The 20931-nt window shown below is 49.9% G+C and overlaps 1 protein-coding gene across 50 annotated transcripts in view; it reads left to right on the top strand.

Moving 5' to 3' along the window:
* ZMYND8 (zinc finger MYND-type containing 8) overlaps positions 1-20931 on the top strand; it is a 116713-nt gene that overhangs the window by 70089 nt on the left and 25693 nt on the right. For 44 of the 50 annotated variants that reach the window (XM_070247906.1, XM_070247878.1, XM_070247905.1 and 41 more), the window contains 3 exons: positions 6502-6642; positions 15807-15959; positions 18559-19065. In XM_070247906.1, the coding sequence (XP_070104007.1) occupies positions 6502-6642; positions 15807-15959; positions 18559-19065 (801 nt within the window). The remainder of the gene's footprint in view (positions 1-6501; positions 6643-15806; positions 15960-18558; positions 19066-20931) is intronic. The other 6 variants (XM_070247913.1, XM_070247915.1, XM_070247912.1 and 3 more) reach the window with 1 other exon arrangement.

Genomic DNA, 20931 nt, shown 5'->3' with positions numbered 1-20931 from the left:
AGCTAACATCCACTGCCAGTCTTTCTCTTTTTGCTGAGGAAGATTGGCCCTGAGCTAACATCCGTGCCTATCTTCCTCTACTTTACATGTGGGACACCTGCCACAGCGTGGCTTGATAAGCGGTGCGTAGGTCTGCACCTGGGATCTGAACTTGTGAACCCTGGGCCACTGAAGCGGAATGTGCAAACTTAACCACTGTGCCACTGAGCTGGCCCCCTAAAAGTGTTTTTAAAAGGGCAAAATGGCCCATAATTTAAATACCTTTAGTTACCTTTTTTTTTAATGGTAGAAGTAATACATACACATGGTTAAAATGAAGACAAAACCAAACCCCAGGCAATATTAGAACAGTAGAAAAAGGTATAAAATGAAAGGTAAAGGTGTTTTTACTGCCACATTCTGAGCTCCAGTTTTTCCCCAAAGTTTACCACTATTGAGAGTTTATGGAATCTTCTTAGAAAAGAAGTGCATATGCTTTTAGAAAACGTTTACTCATGCAGGGGCATTTCTATACACACTTTATTTTACTTCTTTTTTTCATGCCTGTATTTGTGGGGACTACACCTTGTCAGGTCATACAGATCTGCATCTTTTTTTTAAAGTGTGTCTAGCATTTACACCGTACTTTATTTGGCCAGGCTCTAGTTCACAGACATTTATCAGCCCTCTCCCAGTCCTTTGCTATGATAAGTACCGTTACAGCGAAACTTCTGGTGCGGGTACTGCGTCGTGGGGGCACTTACACGTGGCTCTCTGGGGGCATTCCTAGCAGTGGGACTTTGGGGTCCGAGTGTTCTGTACACTATAATTTTGGATAATCTCAGTATCACCTAAGTGCTCTGCTGACGGGTGACAATTCCCCTGAGTGTTGCTCCTGTCTCACCAGCCTCCACGCCAGGGGGTGATTTATGAAACAAGTTTACCGGTCCGGTGAAAAGGATGGAGGATGCGTGTCCCCTTATCTGCATTCATTCCGTGGAGCTCAGTGATCTCTCTCCACCTGTTCATGGCCCACGAGTGTTGTTCTATGAGCTGCCTATGCATCTCTCTCCTTTGGATTGTTAATCACTCTGTTAGCATACCTTGTTGCTAGTTGCGGCATAATATCGAGAAGATCGTTTAAATTGGTATCTTTGCATGAAGAAGATTTATTTTGATTGTCATTATCATTTCGTTACTGCTTTTCATGACCACAGTAAGAAGAGAAATGGAGATCTCATCCTTCAATTACTTATCTTGCGCGTTTGCTCGCGCTGTGAATGTCTTAGGTGTCCTACGTGGTGTCTGAGCCGGCAGGGACCCTGCTCTCCTGGAGCTGATATGCTCGTGGCAGAAGGGGACAGTAAACAGCAGGCACCTGGGCCGCCTGAGAGGGGGCCAGTGGGGAGGGCTCCGGGGAGGTGGTGTTTGAGCTGGGCCTGAACGCCGAGAGTGCCAGCCCGTGTGATCCGGGTGGGGCAGGGCCCTTCCTCCTGAATCCCAGGTATAAAGGCGGGAGGTGGGAGCAGACTTGATCTGGGAGGAACAGCACAAGGGTCAGTGCGGCTGGAGATTCCAGAGTGAGGCAAGGAAAGGTCGGCCGTGCAGTTGTGTTTCTTCTGGGGAATGGGACGCCTTCGGATGGTGTTAGATGGGGAGTGAAGTACTGTCATTTCCGTGTTACGGTGCCTTCCTGGCTGCCGAGCGAGGGTCCTCGGGCGCGGGATGCTGTGGCAGACGCCAGGGGGCCGTGGGATGCTCTTCCAGGGTCTCAATGGGACATGATGGGCAAGGGCGTGTTTTTCAACCTTTTTTTTTCATTTTTCTCCGCTAAGGAGCCATTTTAGATGTTTTCTTCCTAATTGTCCTCCCATGAAATTTTTTTTTAAATGGAGGTGAAATTCACCTAGCATAAAGTTAACCATTTTAAAGTAAACAGTTCAGTGGTCAGTGGCATTTAGTACATTCACAATGTTGTGCAACCACCACCGTTATCTAGTCCCAAAACATTTCCATCACTGAAAATAAAACGCTGTACCCAATCAGCAGCCGCTCCCCACCACCCCTGTCTGTGCTGCACCACTCGCCCCTGGCAGCCATCAGTCTGCATTCTATTTGTATAGATTTACCTATTCTGGATATCTGATTGGCGTGAACTCATGCCAAATCTGACCTTTGGGTCCGGCTCCTTAGCATAATGAGTTCAAGGTCATCTGCGATGCTTCAGAAGGTCTTTCCTTTTTCTGGCTCAGTAGCGTCCCATTGTGGAGCTACCACAGTCTGTCTATCCATGGATGGGCACGTGGGTTGTTCCCCGCTTCGGGCTGCTGCGACGGTGCTGCTGCGAACGCTCATGTGTAGGATTCGTTTGAGCAGTGTCCAGTTTCGGTTCTTTTTGGTGTGTCCCTGGCAGCGGACCCTCATGAAATTGAAAAGTAGTATCTGTTTTTGTGCTGCATGTGTATCTGTGCTTTAGACATGAAAAGAGTGAGCTTTTAGTTTCACGCCCTAAGAACTCCCTTTTGCCCCTGTGGCCATGCTGCCCCCGTGGAGAATGTGCGGACGCGGGTGATGTTGGTGGAGAGGGAGAGCGGTGGTGAGGTTGGGGATGTATTTTGGAAGTGGAGTGCAGACGCCTTGCTGAAGAGTAGGGTAAGTTGAGGCAGGGGAGCAAAGGAGGAATTGAGGCAGTCTAGATGTGGTGGGCCTTGAACAACCGGGTGAGTGTTATAGCATTAACTGATAATGGGGAGGTCGAGGCAGGTAGAGGGTCTTCCACAAATGGGGGAGGTGGGGCGGGTGGCAGTCAGGGGTGGGCATGGGCCATCGCCTTCTCAGAGGAGAGCTTGGCAGTGTGGGACCCGGGCTTGTAGGTGACCCCGAGCTGCTGTCCCTTTGAAGCCCTGCATCCTAGATGCCTGTGAGGGTGGTCCCTGCCCTCTGCTGGCCGCATGGAGAGGGCACCAGACCCGTCTGCACCGGAAACCAGTGTGCTCTTATTCTTGCCATATCCAAGGGCTATGTTAAAAAAAGTTTTTTGGGCTGGCCCCGTGGCTGAGTGGTTAAGTTCGTGCGCTCCGCTGCAGGCGGCCCAGTGTTTCGTTGGTTCGAATCCTGGGCGCGGACATGACACTGCTCATCAAACCACGCTGAGGCAGCGTCCCACATGCCACAACTAGAAGGACCCACAACGAAGAATGTACAACTATGTACTGGGGGGCTTTGGGGAGAAAAAGGGAAAAATAAAATCTTAAAAAAAAAAAAACTTTTAAAAAATTTAGAACGTATTTCTTAAACCATCAATACTTAAGTTTTATTAACAAAGGAAACTTTATATGTTTGTGAAATTAAAGAGTCATTGTTCCAATTATCCTTCTTTTTTTCTGCTTTTTTTGTCTCCCCAAATCCCCTCAGTACATAGTTGTATATTTTTTAGTTGTGGGTCCTTCTAGTTGTGGCATGTGGGACGCCACCTCAGCATGGCCTGATGAGTGGTGCCATGTCCGCGCCCAGGATCCGAACCTGCGAAACCCTGGGCCGCCGCAGCGGAGCGCGTGAACTTAACCACTCGGCCATGGAGCCAGCCCCCCAATTATTCTTTTTAAACTACAGATGAATATATATATGCAGCATTATAAAAATAATGATTTTCCCTGTGTTCTTGCTAAAGTCCCCTGCAGGACACGTGGGCCAGGGCTCGGCTAGACCACCTGCCGGCCTCGCCTTTTTACTTTTCTAACATGACCCATGAGGCAGGCAGATGTGACTCGCGTGGTTGGGTTCTGTGTGCAACAGCACGTCCACGTGGTTCTCTTTCTGCACGTGGAGGGTCGGGCTTCGGTGTCCAAGGTCCCTGCACTCCCCCAGGCGGCACTTCTGATGATGTGAGACCCTCCCTCCGACACCTGCTGCTCATTTGCTAAAGAGAACACAATCAGAAAGGCCCTGGTCTTTAATCCTCGCAGGCAATGCATGACACCCATGTTTTCAGCCACTGCAGATCTCCTGGAAACAGGTAAAACATAAATGAGTGAATAATAAAAAAAAAATTCCTAATACTAAAGATTTTCTTGGTGATACTTAAATTTTTTTTTTTTTTTTTTTAAAGATTTTATTTTTTCCTTTTTCTCCCCAAAGCCCCCCCGGTACATAGTTGTGTATTCTTCATTGTGGGTTCTTCTAGTTGTGGCATGTGGGACGCTGCCTCAGCGTGGTCTGATGAGCAGTGCCATGTCCGCGCCCAGGATTCGAACCAACGAAACACTGGGCCGCCTGCAGCGGAGCGCGCGAACTTAACCACTCGGCCACGGGGCCAGCCCCAAGTGATACTTAAATTTTTTGAAATGGCTTTGTCTTTATTCTTGTTTCTTTGTGGACAAGTTATGGTATCAGTGGTAGGAACAGTAATTATAATAACAGCCCTCAGTTGCGAGAATGTTGTATGCTGGGCCAGGCATTTGCTAAACCTTACAGTAAAACTCATTTCTTCAAAATAATTTCTGGGGCCGGCCTGGTGGCGCAGCAGTTAAGTGCGCATGTTCCACTTCGGTGGCCTGGGGTTCCCTGATTCGCATCCTGGGTGCAGATATGGCACCGCTTGGCAAGCCATGCTGTGGCAGGCGTCCCACATAGAAAGGAGAGGAAGATGGGCACGGATGCTAGCTCAGGGCCAGTCTTCCTCAGCAAAAAGAGGAGGATTGGCAGCAGACGTTAGCTCAGGGCTAATCTTCCTCAAAAAAAAAAAAAAATTCTTACGTTTGTTGAGCACTTGCTAAGCACCGGTTGGCGTGGATTGGCTCCTCTCATCCCACCTCCTCTCCTCATTGGCAGGTGAGGTCAGGGATGCCCAGAGACACGCCTGCATCATCCCTTTGTGGAGTTACCAACCTCAGCCCTGTTACATTTGGGGCCAAAGATAGTTATTTGTTGTGGGGAGCTGTGCATTGTAGGATGTTGAGCAGCATCCCTGGTCTCTGCCTACTAGATGCCAGGAGGACCCCCCTCCCCGAGTGTGACAACCAAAAATGTCTGCAGACGTTGTGCAACGTGCCCCGGGGGCAGAGTCCCTCCTGGCCGAGAACCACTGGTTTAGATGATTGAAACCAAAACCCTGGAGATTAATTGGGAAATACAAAATAATACTGCACTAATAGCAAACAGTAATATTGCACTTAATAGATGCCAGGCACTGTTAGATGATTGCTTCATTTATTTGGTCCTTACAGCTTCATGAGGCAGGTACTTTCATCCATCCTTTTGTATTATCAGTATCCCTCTTTGTGGCTACCAGGAAAGGAGATTCAGAGACGTCAGGTAACTTGCCCAAGGTCACACAGCAAGTGATCAGCAGAGCTGAGGTTTGAATCCAGCGCCTGGCTCCCCATCTGTGCTTGAATCTGCTTCTCTCCAGGTCTACAGTCTTTCCTGCTCTGTTACATTTAAAGTAGTGTTGGCAGGTCCTGAGGTTTGCTCATGTATATTGACTGGCTGAGCTGGTGTACAGGTTCCACCCATTGAATCCTCACTATCAGTACCCCCATTTGGCAGGTAGAGAAACCGAGGCGAGCACCCAATGAAGTGTCAGCACTTTGAAATCCCAGGAAGTCTGAATTCCTGACCCCTTTGCCACACACAGCTTTAAGGACCAGATCGCCTCAGAGTCAAGTTTCTTGTGCATCTGAGGAGAGCTGGCCATTTTGTTGCCTGTCGTGTGTTTGGTAACAGTATGGTCCCAAGAATGTGGAGCCCTTTAGGCAAAGGGGCGGGTCTGAAGGATCTCCAGGAGGCTCCGGGTGGCCCATCTGAACACTTGGTTTTGTTCAGTAGTTTGGTTTCTGTCCTCTCTCCCCCAGCCAGTGGACGAGGCTCAGGGGAGCATTATGTGGGTAGTTTTAACGCATTTTTAAAAGACCCAGCCATAGGTACGGCTCTCTGTCCTCCTGTGAAAGTCTGAAAGGCAGTAAGCAGGGAGGTAATTACCACCGTCCCTTTACTGCCTGGCGCTCTGGTGCCAAGTTGGTTCATTCAGTGCTGCAGGACCTTTGAAATGGGAAGCCCGCGATCTCCCAAGGGCTCGAGTTGGCCTCCGGCAGGTGCAGTGGCTGAGTGAGCCGGCCCTTGTGTGTCCCACCAACGGATGACATGCCATGTGGAAGCCTGGCTCCGGTCTCTGCATCTGGACCGTGGTGGAGGCTGGTTTTAATCGGTGTTTATTGTGAGATTTACACCCGTGAATGGGCCAAACCAATTTCAGTGGCGGCTTAGCCGATTTGTCTTAGAGCTTTGCGTCTGATAGAATGACTGGGGAGCCTCTTCCTCTGTGGCTGTAACCGCTGCACATTGGGTTACAGCCCTTTGCTGGAAATAAATGGCCAGCCCTTCCCGCTCCACCTGCTCTGTGGTCCTTGCTGGCCTCGCTGAAATCAAATACAATTTCTCTTCTCTCCCCCTGCCCACACCCACAAGTTTTATTTGTGTATTTATTTGTAAATTTGTCTTTTAACAATTAACCTACTTTTTCAGCTTCACCAGCCTCCACGAAGACAGGACAAGCAGGAAGTTTATCTGGCAGCCCGAAACCTTTCTCTCCTCAAGCAGCAGCGCCGATCACGACGAAAACGGATAAAACGTCCACCACCGGAAGCATCCTGAATCTTAACCTGGGTCAGTTGGAATCTTTGGAAGTCTCTTTCTGTGGCAAGTGTGAACATTTTTGCAGGTTGTGATGTTGTCTTTTGCGTGTGGTTCTTGAACTCTGAACTCTTTTCTCTGTACAAACTGCTAGAAGGTACAGTGGATGAAGATGACGAGAGATCAGGAAAAGGAACAAGTAAGGGATTTCCTGGCGCTGGTTGGCATGCCGAGTTGTTTATTTGAAGGACGTTAGGCCACTGTTTACAGTCTTACTTGCCCTTGACTACTGTCACCCAGTTCTTCTGTACGTAAATATATGCATATTTAGAGTTACACACACACACACAAACATGATACATATCAAATTTTATGAATCAGTATTGACCTTTCCTATGTGCAGTATATTCTGATGTATTGTTTCCTTAATTCTCTTCTTCTAATTTTTTTTTTTTTTGAGGAAGATTAGCCCTGAGCTAACATCTGCTGCCAATCCTCCTCTTTTTTGCTGAGGAAGACTGGCCCTGAGCTAACATCCGTGCCCATCTTCCTCTCCTTTATATGTGGGACGCCTACCACAGCATGGCTTGCCAAGCGGTGCCATGTCCACACCTGGGATCCAAACCGGCGAACCCTGGGCCGCCAAAGCAGAATGTGCGAACTCAAGCACTGTGCCCCCGGGCTGGCCCCTAATTTTTTTAATGCTGCTCTTCATCCTCTGACTTAGTAGGTTTTTTTGTTTGTTTTTTACCCATTGGGTTTCACTTGGTTGTTTTAAAAGCACTACCTTCGGCCAAAGTCTTCAGCAAAAATTGGCACCAGAAATGCTAACTAGCCAACTGTGAAGTTATTTTATTGATTCATTCCATCCTGAGCCCTGATTTTTACTGAGCATCTATTCTGTGCTGTGTCCTTTCTAGGCATGGAGCGGAAAGTGGTGAGCAAGGGCCCTGTTCTCATGGAGGTTGGTTCTAGAGGGGGAGCGACAGTAATCAAGGTAGATAAACAAGACAGTTCATGCCATCACAGAAGGGAAAATGTGTTAATGTCATAAGGGATGGGCGTGGTGGCCAAGAGACGCTGGTTAGGGAAGAAGGCCTCTGAGGAGGTGATATTTGAGCAGAGATTTGCATGATGGGAAAAACCAACCATGCTAGCATCAGGAGGAAGAAAATTCTAGAAGGGACAAGGAAATTAAAAGCCCTAGGGTCAAGATGAACTTGGTGTGTTCATCACCCACCCGGTGGGTGATGGGGAGAGGTTAGGAGATGAGGTCAGAGCACAGGACCTAGTGGGCTTGGGTGTGGAGCCGTTTGAGCAGAGGAGGCATGTGAACTGAGGTAGCATTTCAGGAGGATCTCGCCGAGTGCTGGTTGAGAATGGCCTTTGCCAGCCGTTTGCAGCTGGGGGCAGTCGTCCGTGTACCCCTAGGGAACACTTAGCAATGTCTAGAGACAGTTTTGGTTGTCAGAACTTGGGGGCACGGTTGCTACTGGCATCTAGTGGGTACAGTACGTAGAACTGGTCCCCACAACGAAGATTACTGGGTTGTGCCAATAACTGTCTTGGCAGATTTGGTTAATGGCAGGAGAAATAGGAGCCAAGAGTTCAGTTTTAGATTCTGTAAGTTTGAGATGCCTGCTGGACTGGTAAGTGGAGAGGTCACGAGGGCAGCTGGAGAAAGAGGCAGGATGTCCTGGGGCCAGGCCGGGGCAGGAGGTGTAATTCTGGGGATCTTGATTCATGTATAAGGTTGAGTTAGAGCAGGAGTTCTCCCAATAGGGGCCAGTGGGGGGCAGGGGGTGGGGGTGCTATTGGCGTCTAGTGGTGGAGGCCAGGGACGCTGCTGAACATCCTACAATGCACAGGACGGCCCCACCACAGAGAATGATCCGGCCTCAATGGGAGTAGGGTTGAGGTTGAGAGACCCTGGTGTGGAGCATAAAGAAAGAGTGAGGTCCTTGTGAGCAAGTAGACTTCAAGAAGAGGAGAAGTGAGCAAGGAGGCTGGAAACGAGCAGTGGACAAGGACAAAGCGAGACTAGGGGCATGTGTTGTCCCGGGGGCCTGAGTATACGGGGTTTTAGGAAGGGAGGGCCGGCCACCTGTGTGGAGGGATGCTCGAGCATGAGTTCACAGCGTCTGGTGGTCAGTGCCCTCCTGGTTCATCTTGTCCTGCAGTCTCATTGTCAGATGGAGAACCTGAGGCCTAGAGGGGAGCTCCAGGTGCCCAGGATTGCAGAACCAGAAGGTGGCAGGACTGGAGCGAGCCTGTGTCTCCAGGAAGGCCAGCGTCTTGTCCCCCTGGGTCCCCTGTTCGTGCAGCCTGGCTGTGATGGGGCAGCCAGGCCGGCAGTTCTGGGGCCTCCAGGCTTCCTCACTTGAACAAAACGGAACTCTTTTGCTGGCCTGGGGAACACTTGTGTTCTCAGCAGTGATTTGCTTTCTCATACCCTTCTCCCACCTCCACCCTGAAAGGAATCGCTTTGCGGGGGCGTTCTCACGGTCGTGCTTCCTCTCTGCCAGTCACGTGTGGCGAGAATAGCTCCTTTCCTAGACCGGGCGGTCCCTGGGCATCCTCGTGGTGCTGGGGGTCTTTCTGTTTGTCTGGACCCACGGTGGGCACGAGAGCGCTCTTCCTGCTGCGTGTCCCGGCGGGTGGCCTTGGCGGGACCCGAGACTCCTCCGTGTGGAAGCTCCCTGACAGCTTTTTCCCCTCCTGGTCACCCGCCTGGTTTTGTTGGTGGGAATGAAAGCGGTGGGAGTGTGGGCCTTTTAAGGGCTGGGATTTTAATTACCTGATAGCAAGAAGATCAGATAGGGACTGGTGAAAAGGGCCATGGGTGGGTAGAAATTTTGCCAAGTGGAGGGAAATGCTAAATAATTCTCCAGGGCTTGCCCAGAGATGGGGCAAAGGCTTTATGTGGCTCGATGATGCCTGGCATCCGTGTAACTACTCTGAGCAGACAGAAACGAGACAGAGTGTCAGGGATAATGCTGACATTACAAAACAGTATTTCATTAAAAGGAATAACTGGAACATTATAGAGATGGAGAACACAGCCGTGATTGCTGGGGTTGGGGCTGGGGGAGGGTTAACCACAGACTGAGGAGGGCTGTCTGGCAGGTGGAGCTGTTCCGCGTTCTGTTTGTGGTGGTGGTGGTTACATGCATCCAGGTAGGTGTCAAAACTCACAGGGCTGTATTCCCCAAAACGTGAGTTTTACTCCCTGTAAATGAAAACTGTTAAAAAACGACAGCAACCTTCAGGGTAGGTAATAGGAGCCCATTTCAAAGAAGTGGAAACAGGTGGAGAGAAGCCAGGTTAGCGACCCAGGGTCACACGTGTTTTGCGGTCAAGTTTGGCTTTTAGACTCAGGCCTGTGTGCTTGCTGCGTAGCATGGGCTCCTCACCCGGATGCAGGAGCTGGAATGCTACAAGGCGGGGCCGTGTTTTGCCTTTCACGGGCCCTTGGGGTCAGCGGGTAAGGTGCAGATTCGGAAGGGGCCATCACGGGGAGGTCAAAGTGCTTTTCTGAAAGAAGCAGCTCCCACCAGTTGTGCACCTGTGTTGTCAGACTCTGAGTTTTCAAGAAAAACAGAAATCCAGATTTTTATGTGAACGATCCTAATTTTTAAAATTTGGCATCAATTTCATTACAAACAAAAATTCTACTTGGGGCCACACAAACAAATACAGTCAAAAATACAAAAACCGGCCCATGGGTCCTCAGCTGGATACTTTACTCATAATTAATTTTGGTGCATGACACAGACCGTTGTCGCCCTGCTGGCTGAGGCACGGGCCGCTCACCTGCTGTCCTGGACCTCTCCTCTTTGCTCTGAAACAAGGTGGATTGTTCCGGCCCCCTTCCGTGACTCCAGCAGTTAGAAATGTCATGAGTAAGAATGAGTTCATGAGACTAGCAGAGAGGGGAGGGCCTGATTCATTCTTCTTCTAGACTCCTCTTTGCTTTCTCTGCGAATCCTCTTACCTCCTCTTATCTCACAGAGGCCGTTGCTTTGGGCTGAACAGATGCGGCAGTTCAGTAGTCCTGTTAGTGTCAAGAACGTGCCTTGATGCTCGTCAGAGATGCCGAGACAGCAATGGGGAGTTGTCACACGCGGGGCCTTGCGCCTTGTATTCCTCTCGAGTTGCTGAGTTGCTGACGGGAGGCCTGCTTTCCTTCTCTGAATAAAGCCGCACTTTGAAAGGCAGACTTTCTTTGAGAGTGGACGCAGAGCTGGGCGCCCAGGGTTCCCAGGTGTTGTCTTGTGTCTTGTTTGTTTTTTGTTTACAGTGAGTGAGGTGAGGAACGTCTCTGCTTGGCTGTGATTGGTAAGACAGCATCTGCCAGTGTGTCTTGTCTGAAGGACATTGTTCCTTTGAAGGAGCTGCCATGTTGTGGCTCCTGGATGTCCATCCGTTATAGTCTGCCGACGGCTTTTGAACAAAGGAGACTGACTTTTTTTAACTGAAAAAGAAGTGCTAATATTTTTTTTTAAAAAGTTTTTTGTTTTTATAAGTAATGAAGGCACATGGTAAGAGAAATTCCAAAGTCCAGAAAGACATTTAATGAAAAGCCAGTCTGTCTGTAAGCCCCGATGCCCTGCCTGTGTGCCCCGTCCCCACAGGTGGCTGCTGTTGCCTCTTTTAGTCTCCTTGGAGAGCTTCTAGATCAATACCAGGGGTCCTCACCCTGGGTGATTTTTGTCTCCCAGGGGACATTTGGCAATGTCTGGAGACATTTTCATTGTCACAACTGGGATTTTGGTGCTCCTGGCATCTAGCAGGCCAGGGATGCTAAACCAGGGATGCTGCTCAACACCCTACACTGCACGGGACAGGCTCTGCCCCCGCCAGCGAAGACTTAGCCAGCCTCAAATGTCGGTAGTGCTGACGTTGAGAAACCCCAGGAGCACAGATATCCGTATCTATGTTCCACTTCCTTCTTTTCTCCTCCACACCAATGCTAATGTGCTCTACCAAGTGTCACCTTCTTTTTCTTTCTTCTTTTTTTTTTTTTCATTTGAGGAAGATTGGCCCCAAGCTAACTGCTGCCAATTCTCCTCTTTTTGCTGAGGAAGACTGGCCCTGAGCTAACATCCATGCTCATCTTCCTCTACTTTATATGTGGGACGCCTACCACAGCATGGTGTGCCAAGTGGTGCCATGTCTGTTCCCGGGATCTGAACTGGCGGACCCCAGGCCACCGAAGCGGAACATGTGCACTTAACCACTGCACCACCGGGCCGACCCCGTCACCTTCTTTTCATTTAACAGGTTGCCTTTCTATATCAGCAATAAAGATCGGCTGCAGTTTTATTCTAGCAGCTGTATTTTAATCGATTTCGAGGTGAACTCTAACTTATTTATCCAGGCACCTTATTTACTGACTTAGTTGTTTTCCATTTTTGCTGTTGAAAACAGCTGCAGTGAAGACCCTTTTGCCCACAAGGGAGTACATCCCTGGCATAAATTCCTAGACGTGGCATCGCCGGTCAGAGGCCACATGCGGCTGACATTTTGAGAGATTCTGCCAAATTGCCCTGTAAGGGGGTTGTGCTGATTTACGCATCCTCCAGAAATGTAAGCTCGTGCCTCTTTCCCTAGCGTGGGTGTTTTTTGTCCATGGTTTCCATTTATAGCCTAAGCTGTCTTCATATCAGCTGAAAAGTTCAAAATGTTGGCAGCAAGGGTGGGTTCTGCAGAAACTCCCGATATAGACGGGCAGGGGAGGGAGAAGCCCCATCAGCTCCTTAGAGCTAAATGAGAAGGAGAAGCTCTTCTCTCCTCCCTGGAGGAGTCGCGAGTGAAAAAGCAGCTGAGAGTGTGAGAAGATAATTCATTTAGCTAAACTCCTGAAGGTCGGCTCCTAGGTTGTGAGCCCAGCCCCCTGGCTTTTGGTGGTTTCTTGTTAGAATAAACATTACGGTGGCTTATTGATGGGAGAAACCTTATTTTGTAACATGAAGGGCTTTACCTTCTTTTCATTCCTCTTGATTATGAATATTCCAAAGTTCAGTCTTTTTAGGCTAAAATTGAGATTGCCTTCTCTGTAGACATTCACAGGTGTACACACACACACACAGTTATCCTGGTGAGGTGTAGGTCTCTTTTTATTTTTTATTTTATTTTTTTCTGAGGAAGATTAGCCCTGAGCTAACATCTGCTGCCAATCCTCCTCTTTGTGCTGAGGAAGACTGGCCCTGAGCTAACATCCGTGCCCATCTTCCTCTACTTTATATGTGGGATGCCTACCACAGCATGGCGTGCCAGGCGGTGCCATGTCTGCACCTGTGATCTAAACCACTGAACCCCGGGCCGCCAGAGCAGAACATGTGCACTTAACTGCTGTGCCACCGGGCCGGCCCCAAGGTCTCTTTCTTTTTTTTTTTAATTGCTTTTTCTCCCAAAGCCCCCCAGTACATAGTTGTATATTTTAGTTGTGTGTCCTTCTAGTTGTGGCATGTGGGACGCCGCCTCAATGTGGCCTGATGAGTGGTGCCGTGTCCATGCCCAGGATCTGAACCAGTGAAACCCTGGGCCACCACAGCGGAGGCGCGAACTTAACCACTCTGCCACAGGGCTGGCCCCAAGGTCTCTTTCTTATGACCTATGAGATGCTAACACAGATACACAAGGGTTAAGGCAGATCCTGAGTTTTCTGTACTCATGTGGAAGATTGGTCCAGTGCAGAGGTTTGCAGCCTGAAATGCCAATTAGACTCACCTGGGAACTTTCTAAAGGCCAGTGTCCAGGCCTCCCCCAGGCCAGTTAATTCAGAATCTCTGGGGGTGGGGCCCAGGCATGAGGATTCTTTTAAAGCTCTACAGCCAATTTCAGTGTGTAGCTGAGGTTAGCAGTCACTGAACTAGCACAGGGGATGGCAGATTTTGCAGCCTGTGACCAAATCTGGCCCTCCACCTGTTTGTGTAAATAAAGTTTTATTGGAACACAGCCACGCCCATTGTTAACATACCATTTATGGCTGCTTTTGCAGCGGAGCCTACGTGGCCCACAGAGCCTGATTGACTCTCTGGCCCTTTACAGAAACAGTTTGCTGCGTTCTGGTATAGTAGAGTGTGTGTTTCAGTAAGTGCTGTGTGGAATCTATTAACCAGATGGGGATGTTGTTGGGGACCCTGGTGAGCATATCGCCTGGGCAGCCCCCCGTCCCCTTCGTGGAAAGTATTTTTGTGAGATGCTTCTTTTCCAACTTTATGCTTGAAAAGGCTGCCTTTTCCCTCTGGAATCTAGTATGTTCCTCATTTCTGAAAGCAGAAATTACGAGACAGGCCTCACAGCCTTCCCCTTTTGCTGTCATAGCCGCAGCTCAGCCATTGACGTCCTTAAGTCCTGCTCGTACTGCCCTTTAATCTGACCTTCCTTTTTGTCCCCCGGTCCTCCTCCCCCTCCTCCTTCCCCTTACTGTGTTATCACCATTTCACTCTCTGTTCTCTTTGTAAGGTGCTTCTCCCGTCAATTTGCATGCACGTTCTTCCTGCCTCTCAAGTGGCTGTGCATTCCCACCGTCTTCTCTGAGAGCATCTTTAGTCCTGGCCCTGGTAGACCCTCTGAGGAGCCTCTGATTGTCATGCGTGCACGCACCGTGTCCACGTGTGCGCACACACGTACACATACACAGATATGTTTTTTAGAGCCTTTTCTTGAACGGCAAGGATGCTGTCTCTGCTTCCTTGAAGCACTCACTTCCAGAATTGCCCTGGCGGGCAACCCTGAGTGTGTTTTTGGGAAAGGGCCCTTCCAAGTCTTAACCTTGGTGGGGACCTCATTATGGTGATAGAATTAAGTTGGAGCCATTTGTTGCTCTGGTCACCTCTGAGTGGGTTCAGTGGGGTTTGTGGGAGGCCACCTCCGGTCATTTTAAAGGAACAAATCTCTAGGTGCAGCGCAAGAGAACGCCCCTTCCTGGGTGAAGGGGAGGGTGTGTGGGTCATGTTGGAAAACAAAACGGAAAGAAACGAGGAGAGAGCATGGAGGCTGTGAAAGCCCCGCAGGCCGGCTCTTGGCCTGTGTCCTGGGGGAGGGTGGGCAGCAGGGGTACATCAGGGTGGGTAGAGCAGGGAGGTGGAGGAAGGTCAGGGAGTGAGCACACAGCTGGTGGGAGCAGGCGCAGAGCTGGCTTCTTCTCTTTGTCCTTGATGGATGCTGCAAGCTTTCTGACTGACTTTGTGGGACCAGCCAGCGTAGGGCAGATGCCTCACATTCTCTGCTTGGGGTCCATTGAAGGAGATGCCAGAGGGTGGCAGGCAGCGTGAAAGTCAGTGCTCCCTGCCTTCTGGGCCTCTGCAGCCACCTCATTTTGTCCTCTTCTTCTGTTTTGGGGCCCTGGAGGAGGCAGCAGGGGAGGTAGGGAAGGAGTTTAAGGAATGCAAGCTCATGGACACTTTGGCATCTGGTTCAGGTGGCCATACAGAGAGCCTGCGGCGGAAGTTGGGGCAGGACCCTGGGCCTGCGTCATCAGTCAGAGGCCTTTGCTGGTATTCCGGTGAGAAGCTTGGAGTCTCACCTGAGCGAGGAGACGCAGATTTCCCATCCAGGGCCAGTCTGTTTACCTTTTCTGAGATAGATGCTGTGAGCCAGAGAGAGGTGCAGCAGACTGGCCGCAAGGTCAGCCTCTCTTAGATTTTCCCGCCCTTTCTAATTGGAGCTCCAGGCCGGGTCGACTGAGGATGAAGCACGAAGCCTCCTGATAAATGAGGAGCCGGGGCCCGCAGTTAGCGTGTTCTCCGAGGGGCTCAGCGCTCTCGGATCCACGCCCTCCCACACCCAGGCCTGGAGCTCACAGCACGCTCCGGCCAGACTCAGTGTCACTCTCGGCTCATACTGAGATTGATCACCTTACTGCAACCTTCGGCTTTCGAGATCCCTGATGATGCTGACTTCCACAGTCAGCCATCTGGCTGGGATTGTGCATTTTAAATATTGAAAGCCACCCAGGCGATTGTTCAGTAGACTGAGTAAACCTGCCAAGTGTTCTCTCGGGCTGTCATCTCCAAGTCAGCCCGTGTCGTCGCGCACGTGATGTTGCCGGGACAAACAACAAAGACGTTTTAAGATTTTCCCCTGGTGTTCTAAGACGTGTGTCTGCAAGGCAGAAGCTGTGAGTGATGGGCATTGTTTGTTCCCCCGCCCGGTGCCTGGGCTCACGAGGGTGTGCTGGTGTCTTCCAGATCGGAGCAAGGCCGAGATGGATCTTAAGGAGCTGAGCGAGTCGGTCCAGCAGCAGTCCACGCCCGTGCCGCTCATCTCCCCCAAGCGGCAGATCCGCAGCAGGTTCCAGCTCAACCTGGACAAGACGATAGAAAGTTGCAAAGCACAATTAGGTATGTCTTCTGGTTTGCTTGCAGCAGCAGCAGCAGCATCATTTGTAGAGATACTGCCTGGATGAAATAAGAGTTGGATCCTGGCCGCTTATAGCAGCTGGTTTAACCTTGAATTAATTGTTGAACTCAAATAGATTTCCACTCGTGGCGGAATACTTCCGGCTTGCTAGTTAATTGTTCCGAAGGCTCTTTGAGTTCCTCAGAGTTTGTTCTTTGGTTGTGGCAGCCTGCAGACTCGAGGTGCAGGTTGTGAGAACGTTTGGAAGCAGAAGGGTCCTCCTGAGTCCGCCTCTGTGCTCCCTCTCAGTCCACGTCAGTGTCTCAACATCAGAATCAAGTTTCTCCCACAAATGTCCAACACAAACCCCTTCCCCTCCAGACTGGGCCGCTCCCCACCCGGCAAACCCGTCCTGCTTCTGTACCTGTTGCCTCCCTCCCTCTTCCCCGTGCTGCCTGCCTTCACACTGCCTTCCTGAATCCTGTCCCTAAGGCTGAGCTTGGGTCTCACTGCCTCCAGGAAGTCTCCTCTGATTGCCCTCCCCATCTTGCCACCTCCTTTGATATTTTATTGCCCGGCAGCATCAGTGGTCCCTTTGTGTGGGGGTATCCCTCCCAATCTAGACTGGAAGCCCCTTGAGGGCAGGGAGGTTGCCTTATAAGGATTTGCCTTCTCCAAGGTCCTTGGTCTTGTGCACATAGTAGATGCTCTGGAATATTTTGTTGAATAAGTAAACAAAGCCAAGAGGGCATATATAAAGAAGTAGGGGATGGCTGGGTCTCAGGAGAGAGCCCCCCCAAGGTGAGGTTTACATGTCGTGGGTGCTCTGGACCTTCGGGTGAGAAAGGAGCTGTAGTTAGGAGTTGTAAGGGGTGTCCAGAGGCAAGCATTCCTTGTCGGGGTTCCTGTTTGGTTAGGACATTGAGTGGCATGCATGACATTTTGCAGGTCCTTTAAATATCCTTCTTGGGTCCTTCCACACAGCTGGTCCAAGACCTTGATTTGTTAACTACTGTTAATAAGAATTTTAAAATTTCCATTTACCAAGTGCTTCCTAGGCACCCCGCACTGTGCCAAGCACCATGCATAGATTGTCCTGGGAGGTCGACACTATTGTCAGTCCCATTTTGCAGATGAAGAAACTGAGGCTCAGAGAGGTAGGTCACTTGTTCAGGGTTGCACAGCTAATAAAAGTGGAAGAGCCGGATTTGAAGTTATCTCCTTTGGGCTCCAGGACCCAGGCTTTTCCTGTCACCTTTGCTCATGCTTGTCTTTCTTGTTTCCAGCCATCAGCTCCCAGTAGCACCAGCACTAGTACTTAGAAATTATACCAGAGCTGGGTTTTTGTATTTTGACTTCTCCTGTTTTTGATTGAGCCCTGGTGGCAATGGGCAAAATTCTCCCATGATTTTGCTGGTGTCCAGTGCCCTGGGCTGTTGGTGGCTCTTGTCCACTCATGGTGGCCATTGCTTTAGAATGAAGACAATATAAATCGATTGAGATTTCTTCTTCAAAATTTTAGGATAAAGTATCATTTACCTACAGCCAGATGATACTCATTACTGGGAGCAGGAAACATAAATGAGTTAAGTGGAACTATTGTTGGAAATAGGTTTTTGCCCATTTTTGTCAGTGTGTGTATGAAACTCCTGCTGTTTTGTCTTTTTCCCTTTTAGAGACATGGAAATGTGTGACTTTCCTCTGACTCCTTTATAAATGGAGGAACAATGCAAACACAATGGCAGCTGACACTCTGCATCAGTGTGGGCAGCCAGAGGGGGCCGGGCACCCGGGTCTCCTGGAGACGGTGCTCTCTCGCCTAAAGGGACCGGTGCCTTCTCAGCCCTAGCCAGCTGTGGCCTTGCAGGCCTCTGACCCAGAGTGGCCAGATCTACTCTTTCTTCACAAGCCTGCCATCTTGATCTCGATGCGAAATTTCCTGATTTGTGAATTGGGCAACAAATTCTAAATTAAACAACAAAATAGCCTGTGGGCCAAATCATTGCTTCCCAAAGAAAACGTGTCCGCTGGCCAGATGTGGCTTGTGGGCTGTGTTGGCAACCTCTGCTCTGTGGCTGTGGCTTATTTCTTTGAGCCCTGGACACGAAGGGTGAAGGACTTGAATGCTTTGGGAACACATGGGACGAGCACCGGGGGCGAGTCAGGACCCCAGGGTTCTGGCCTTCCCTCTGCCTTGGTTATCTTTGTGTCCTAGGACAAGTGGTTTCTTTGAGCCTCTATTTTCTAATCTGTAAAATGGATCCATTTTAATAGCTCATCTCTAGTGTTGCCATCCACCCCTCCCCTCCTCTGCATCCTGATAGTTAGCAGTGTTGCAGAGATTTAGCTCAGGGTCAATTTAAAATTTATGTTGTTGGGTCCCATGTCGTCCTTGAATGTTACCAGCTCTCCAAGCCTGAGTTCCCTTGCCAGCGGTAGTCAGCTGCCCCCATAGTCTGTTGCTGACCCTGCTAGGCCACCGTGATGCGATTTGAGATGTGTTTTTTGATTCCAGCGTTTGGCGTGGAAAATGTTTGCGTCTTTGGTCCTGCTCTTTATTTTGTGACTACGCCACATGCTGGGTTTTCTTTTTGAATTTAGGCATAAATGAAATCTCGGAAGATGTTTATACGGCCGTAGAGCACAGCGATTCGGACGATTCCGAGAAGTCCGATAGTAGCGATAGTGAGTTTATCAGTGACGAGGAGCAGAAGTCCAAGAACGAGCCGGAAGAGGCGGAAGAGAAAGAGGGCAGTCGGATGGACAAAGAGCCATCTGTCAAAAAAAAGCCCAAACTGACAAACCCAGTGGAGACTAAAGAGGAGCTGAAAAGCACATTGCCAGCCAGCGAGAAGGCAGATCCGGGCTCGGTCAAGGAAAAGGCAAGCCCCCAGCCCGAGAAGGACTTTGCAGAAAAAGCAAAACCCTCGCCCCATCCCACAAAGGATAAACTGAAGGGGAAAGATGAGACGGATTCCCCAACAGTACATTTGGGCCTGGACTCCGACTCAGAGAGCGAACTGGTCATAGATTTAGGAGAAGACCATTCTGGGCGGGAGGGTCGAAAAAATAAGAAGGAGCCCAAAGAATCATCTCCCAAGCAGGAGGGTAAGTGATGTACCGGTTTCCAGTTTCTCAATTCGGTTTAGAGTGCCAGCTTGCTTTTGTGTTATCACAAGTTGTGTGACCCTCTAACTTCACGGAGAGGCGCTGCAAAGCTTTGATTGGCTCCAGGTCACCTAGCTAGTTACTGAACACGACCAGGACTTAACCTGAGCCTCTGCCCACCTTTCACCTGCCCGCTACCCAACGTGGTTGATTTTGAGCTCAGAAAAAATAGGTCTCTTAGAAAATAGTTGATGCTTTTAGCGGTCAAGTCATTTCTAGTCTAAGCACCTTCTTCCCCAGCGTGTTCACTCCTTTCCCTAAAGGGTTCGTCCATGTTTAGACGTTGGACAAGGCTGAGCTTGTTAGAAGTGTTCAGGTCAAAGGTCATGCTGAGGACTTCATCCTCCCTTTCCTGCCTGCACGCTGCCAGGCATCTCAAAGTGCGTTTTCTGACTAGAATACAGCACCGTTTGGGTAGGTGGTGTGAGCGCTGAGTGCTTCCCGGGGTGCTAGAAATGGGAGGGGCATTGTTGGGGGCACCTGAGTTCGTGTTCCGCCATGTCTGCAGTAAGTGATGCATCCAAAGAGGATGCAATGCCCCTGAATGGTGCAATGGAGGGAGAGACAGAAGCAGTTGAGTCCAGGGTTTCCTCACCCCAGGCGCTGTTGACATTTTGTGCTGGATAATTGTCCTGGGCACTGGAGGATGTTTTGCAGCATCCCCTGGCTTCCACTCACTGGATGCCAGTAGCACCTGCCCCGTGTGGCAATCAGAAATGTCTCGACATTGCCCCATGTCCCCTAGGAGGCAGCATCCCCCTGGTGGAGAACCTCTGTCTGCGTCTCCATGGTGCTGTTACAGACCGACCAGGCAGCGGCCGCCCTCAGGCCTGCCGTGGCCCGGCGTGGGGGCATACCCTCCAGAAGGAGCGTGTGAAGGATTCGAAGGGTGTCCTGTCCATTGACAGAGCAGCCAGCACATTTTTCACTTGGTTTGGCAAGTGGGTGTGAGGGGATTCCAACAGGCCCCAGAAAGATAATGAAGAATTAATTGAGGGCCCTGGAGAAACATTGCCGAAGGACAAATTAGAGGTTGTAGCCGGAAAACTTCCTGTACTTTGTGAGTCACTTAAGGGATGGCCAGGTTCAGTTTTTGACTCTGCCTGACTTCGGTGCTGACTTCTCAGCCAAGCCCTTGAGTAAGATTTGATTCTGTGTCCCTGTGGATCTTAGTCTGGCTGCTTGAAGCAAGTTGGGGATGAGCCCTGAGAATCTTTCTTTTGTGGTTGGGTCAACCCGGGCTGCCTTGGAACCTTGCTTATTAGGGAGATGCATCCAAAGAGGATGCAATGCCCCTGAATGGTGCGATGGAGGGAGAGAGAGAAGCAGTTGAGTGTGACAGGAAGGAGACCATCACACCATCCCTGAGTCATCTCTTAGATTTGTGGATGGCCTTGGAAAAACTCCGTTATCCTGTGGCTCGGGGTTTGAGGGACCGCCTCTGATGTTGCAGGGAACAGAGGGGCAGCATTTATTCCCTGAGGTTGTGAGAATATCTGGGCACAGTGTTCCTATGAATGATGTATTTACACTGTTCCTTTCTTTCTGGAACAGACCTTTTCATTGATTGGTTTTATTCCTCTTCTGGAAAGGATTTGTGACAGATTGACAAGGATACATAACCGTGAAACAAGATGAATATAAAGAAATCAGTGTAAAAGGTGAAGGGAGAATAGTGAGAGGTCTGGGGAGAGATTGTGTAGAGAAATATGTACTGTTCCAGCATCAGAGTTAAACAAAGTTGCGCTTCCATTTTGACTCTGAGCTTCCTAGCAGTCAAAGCAAGAAGAGAAACTGTCCCTTAAA

Source organism: Equus caballus, chromosome 22 (genome assembly GCF_041296265.1).
Source record: "Equus caballus isolate H_3958 breed thoroughbred chromosome 22, TB-T2T, whole genome shotgun sequence".
NCBI lineage: Eukaryota > Metazoa > Chordata > Mammalia > Perissodactyla > Equidae > Equus > Equus caballus.
Note: the sequence above shows the minus strand (reverse complement) of the source record. Positions and strands in the feature narration are given on the sequence as shown.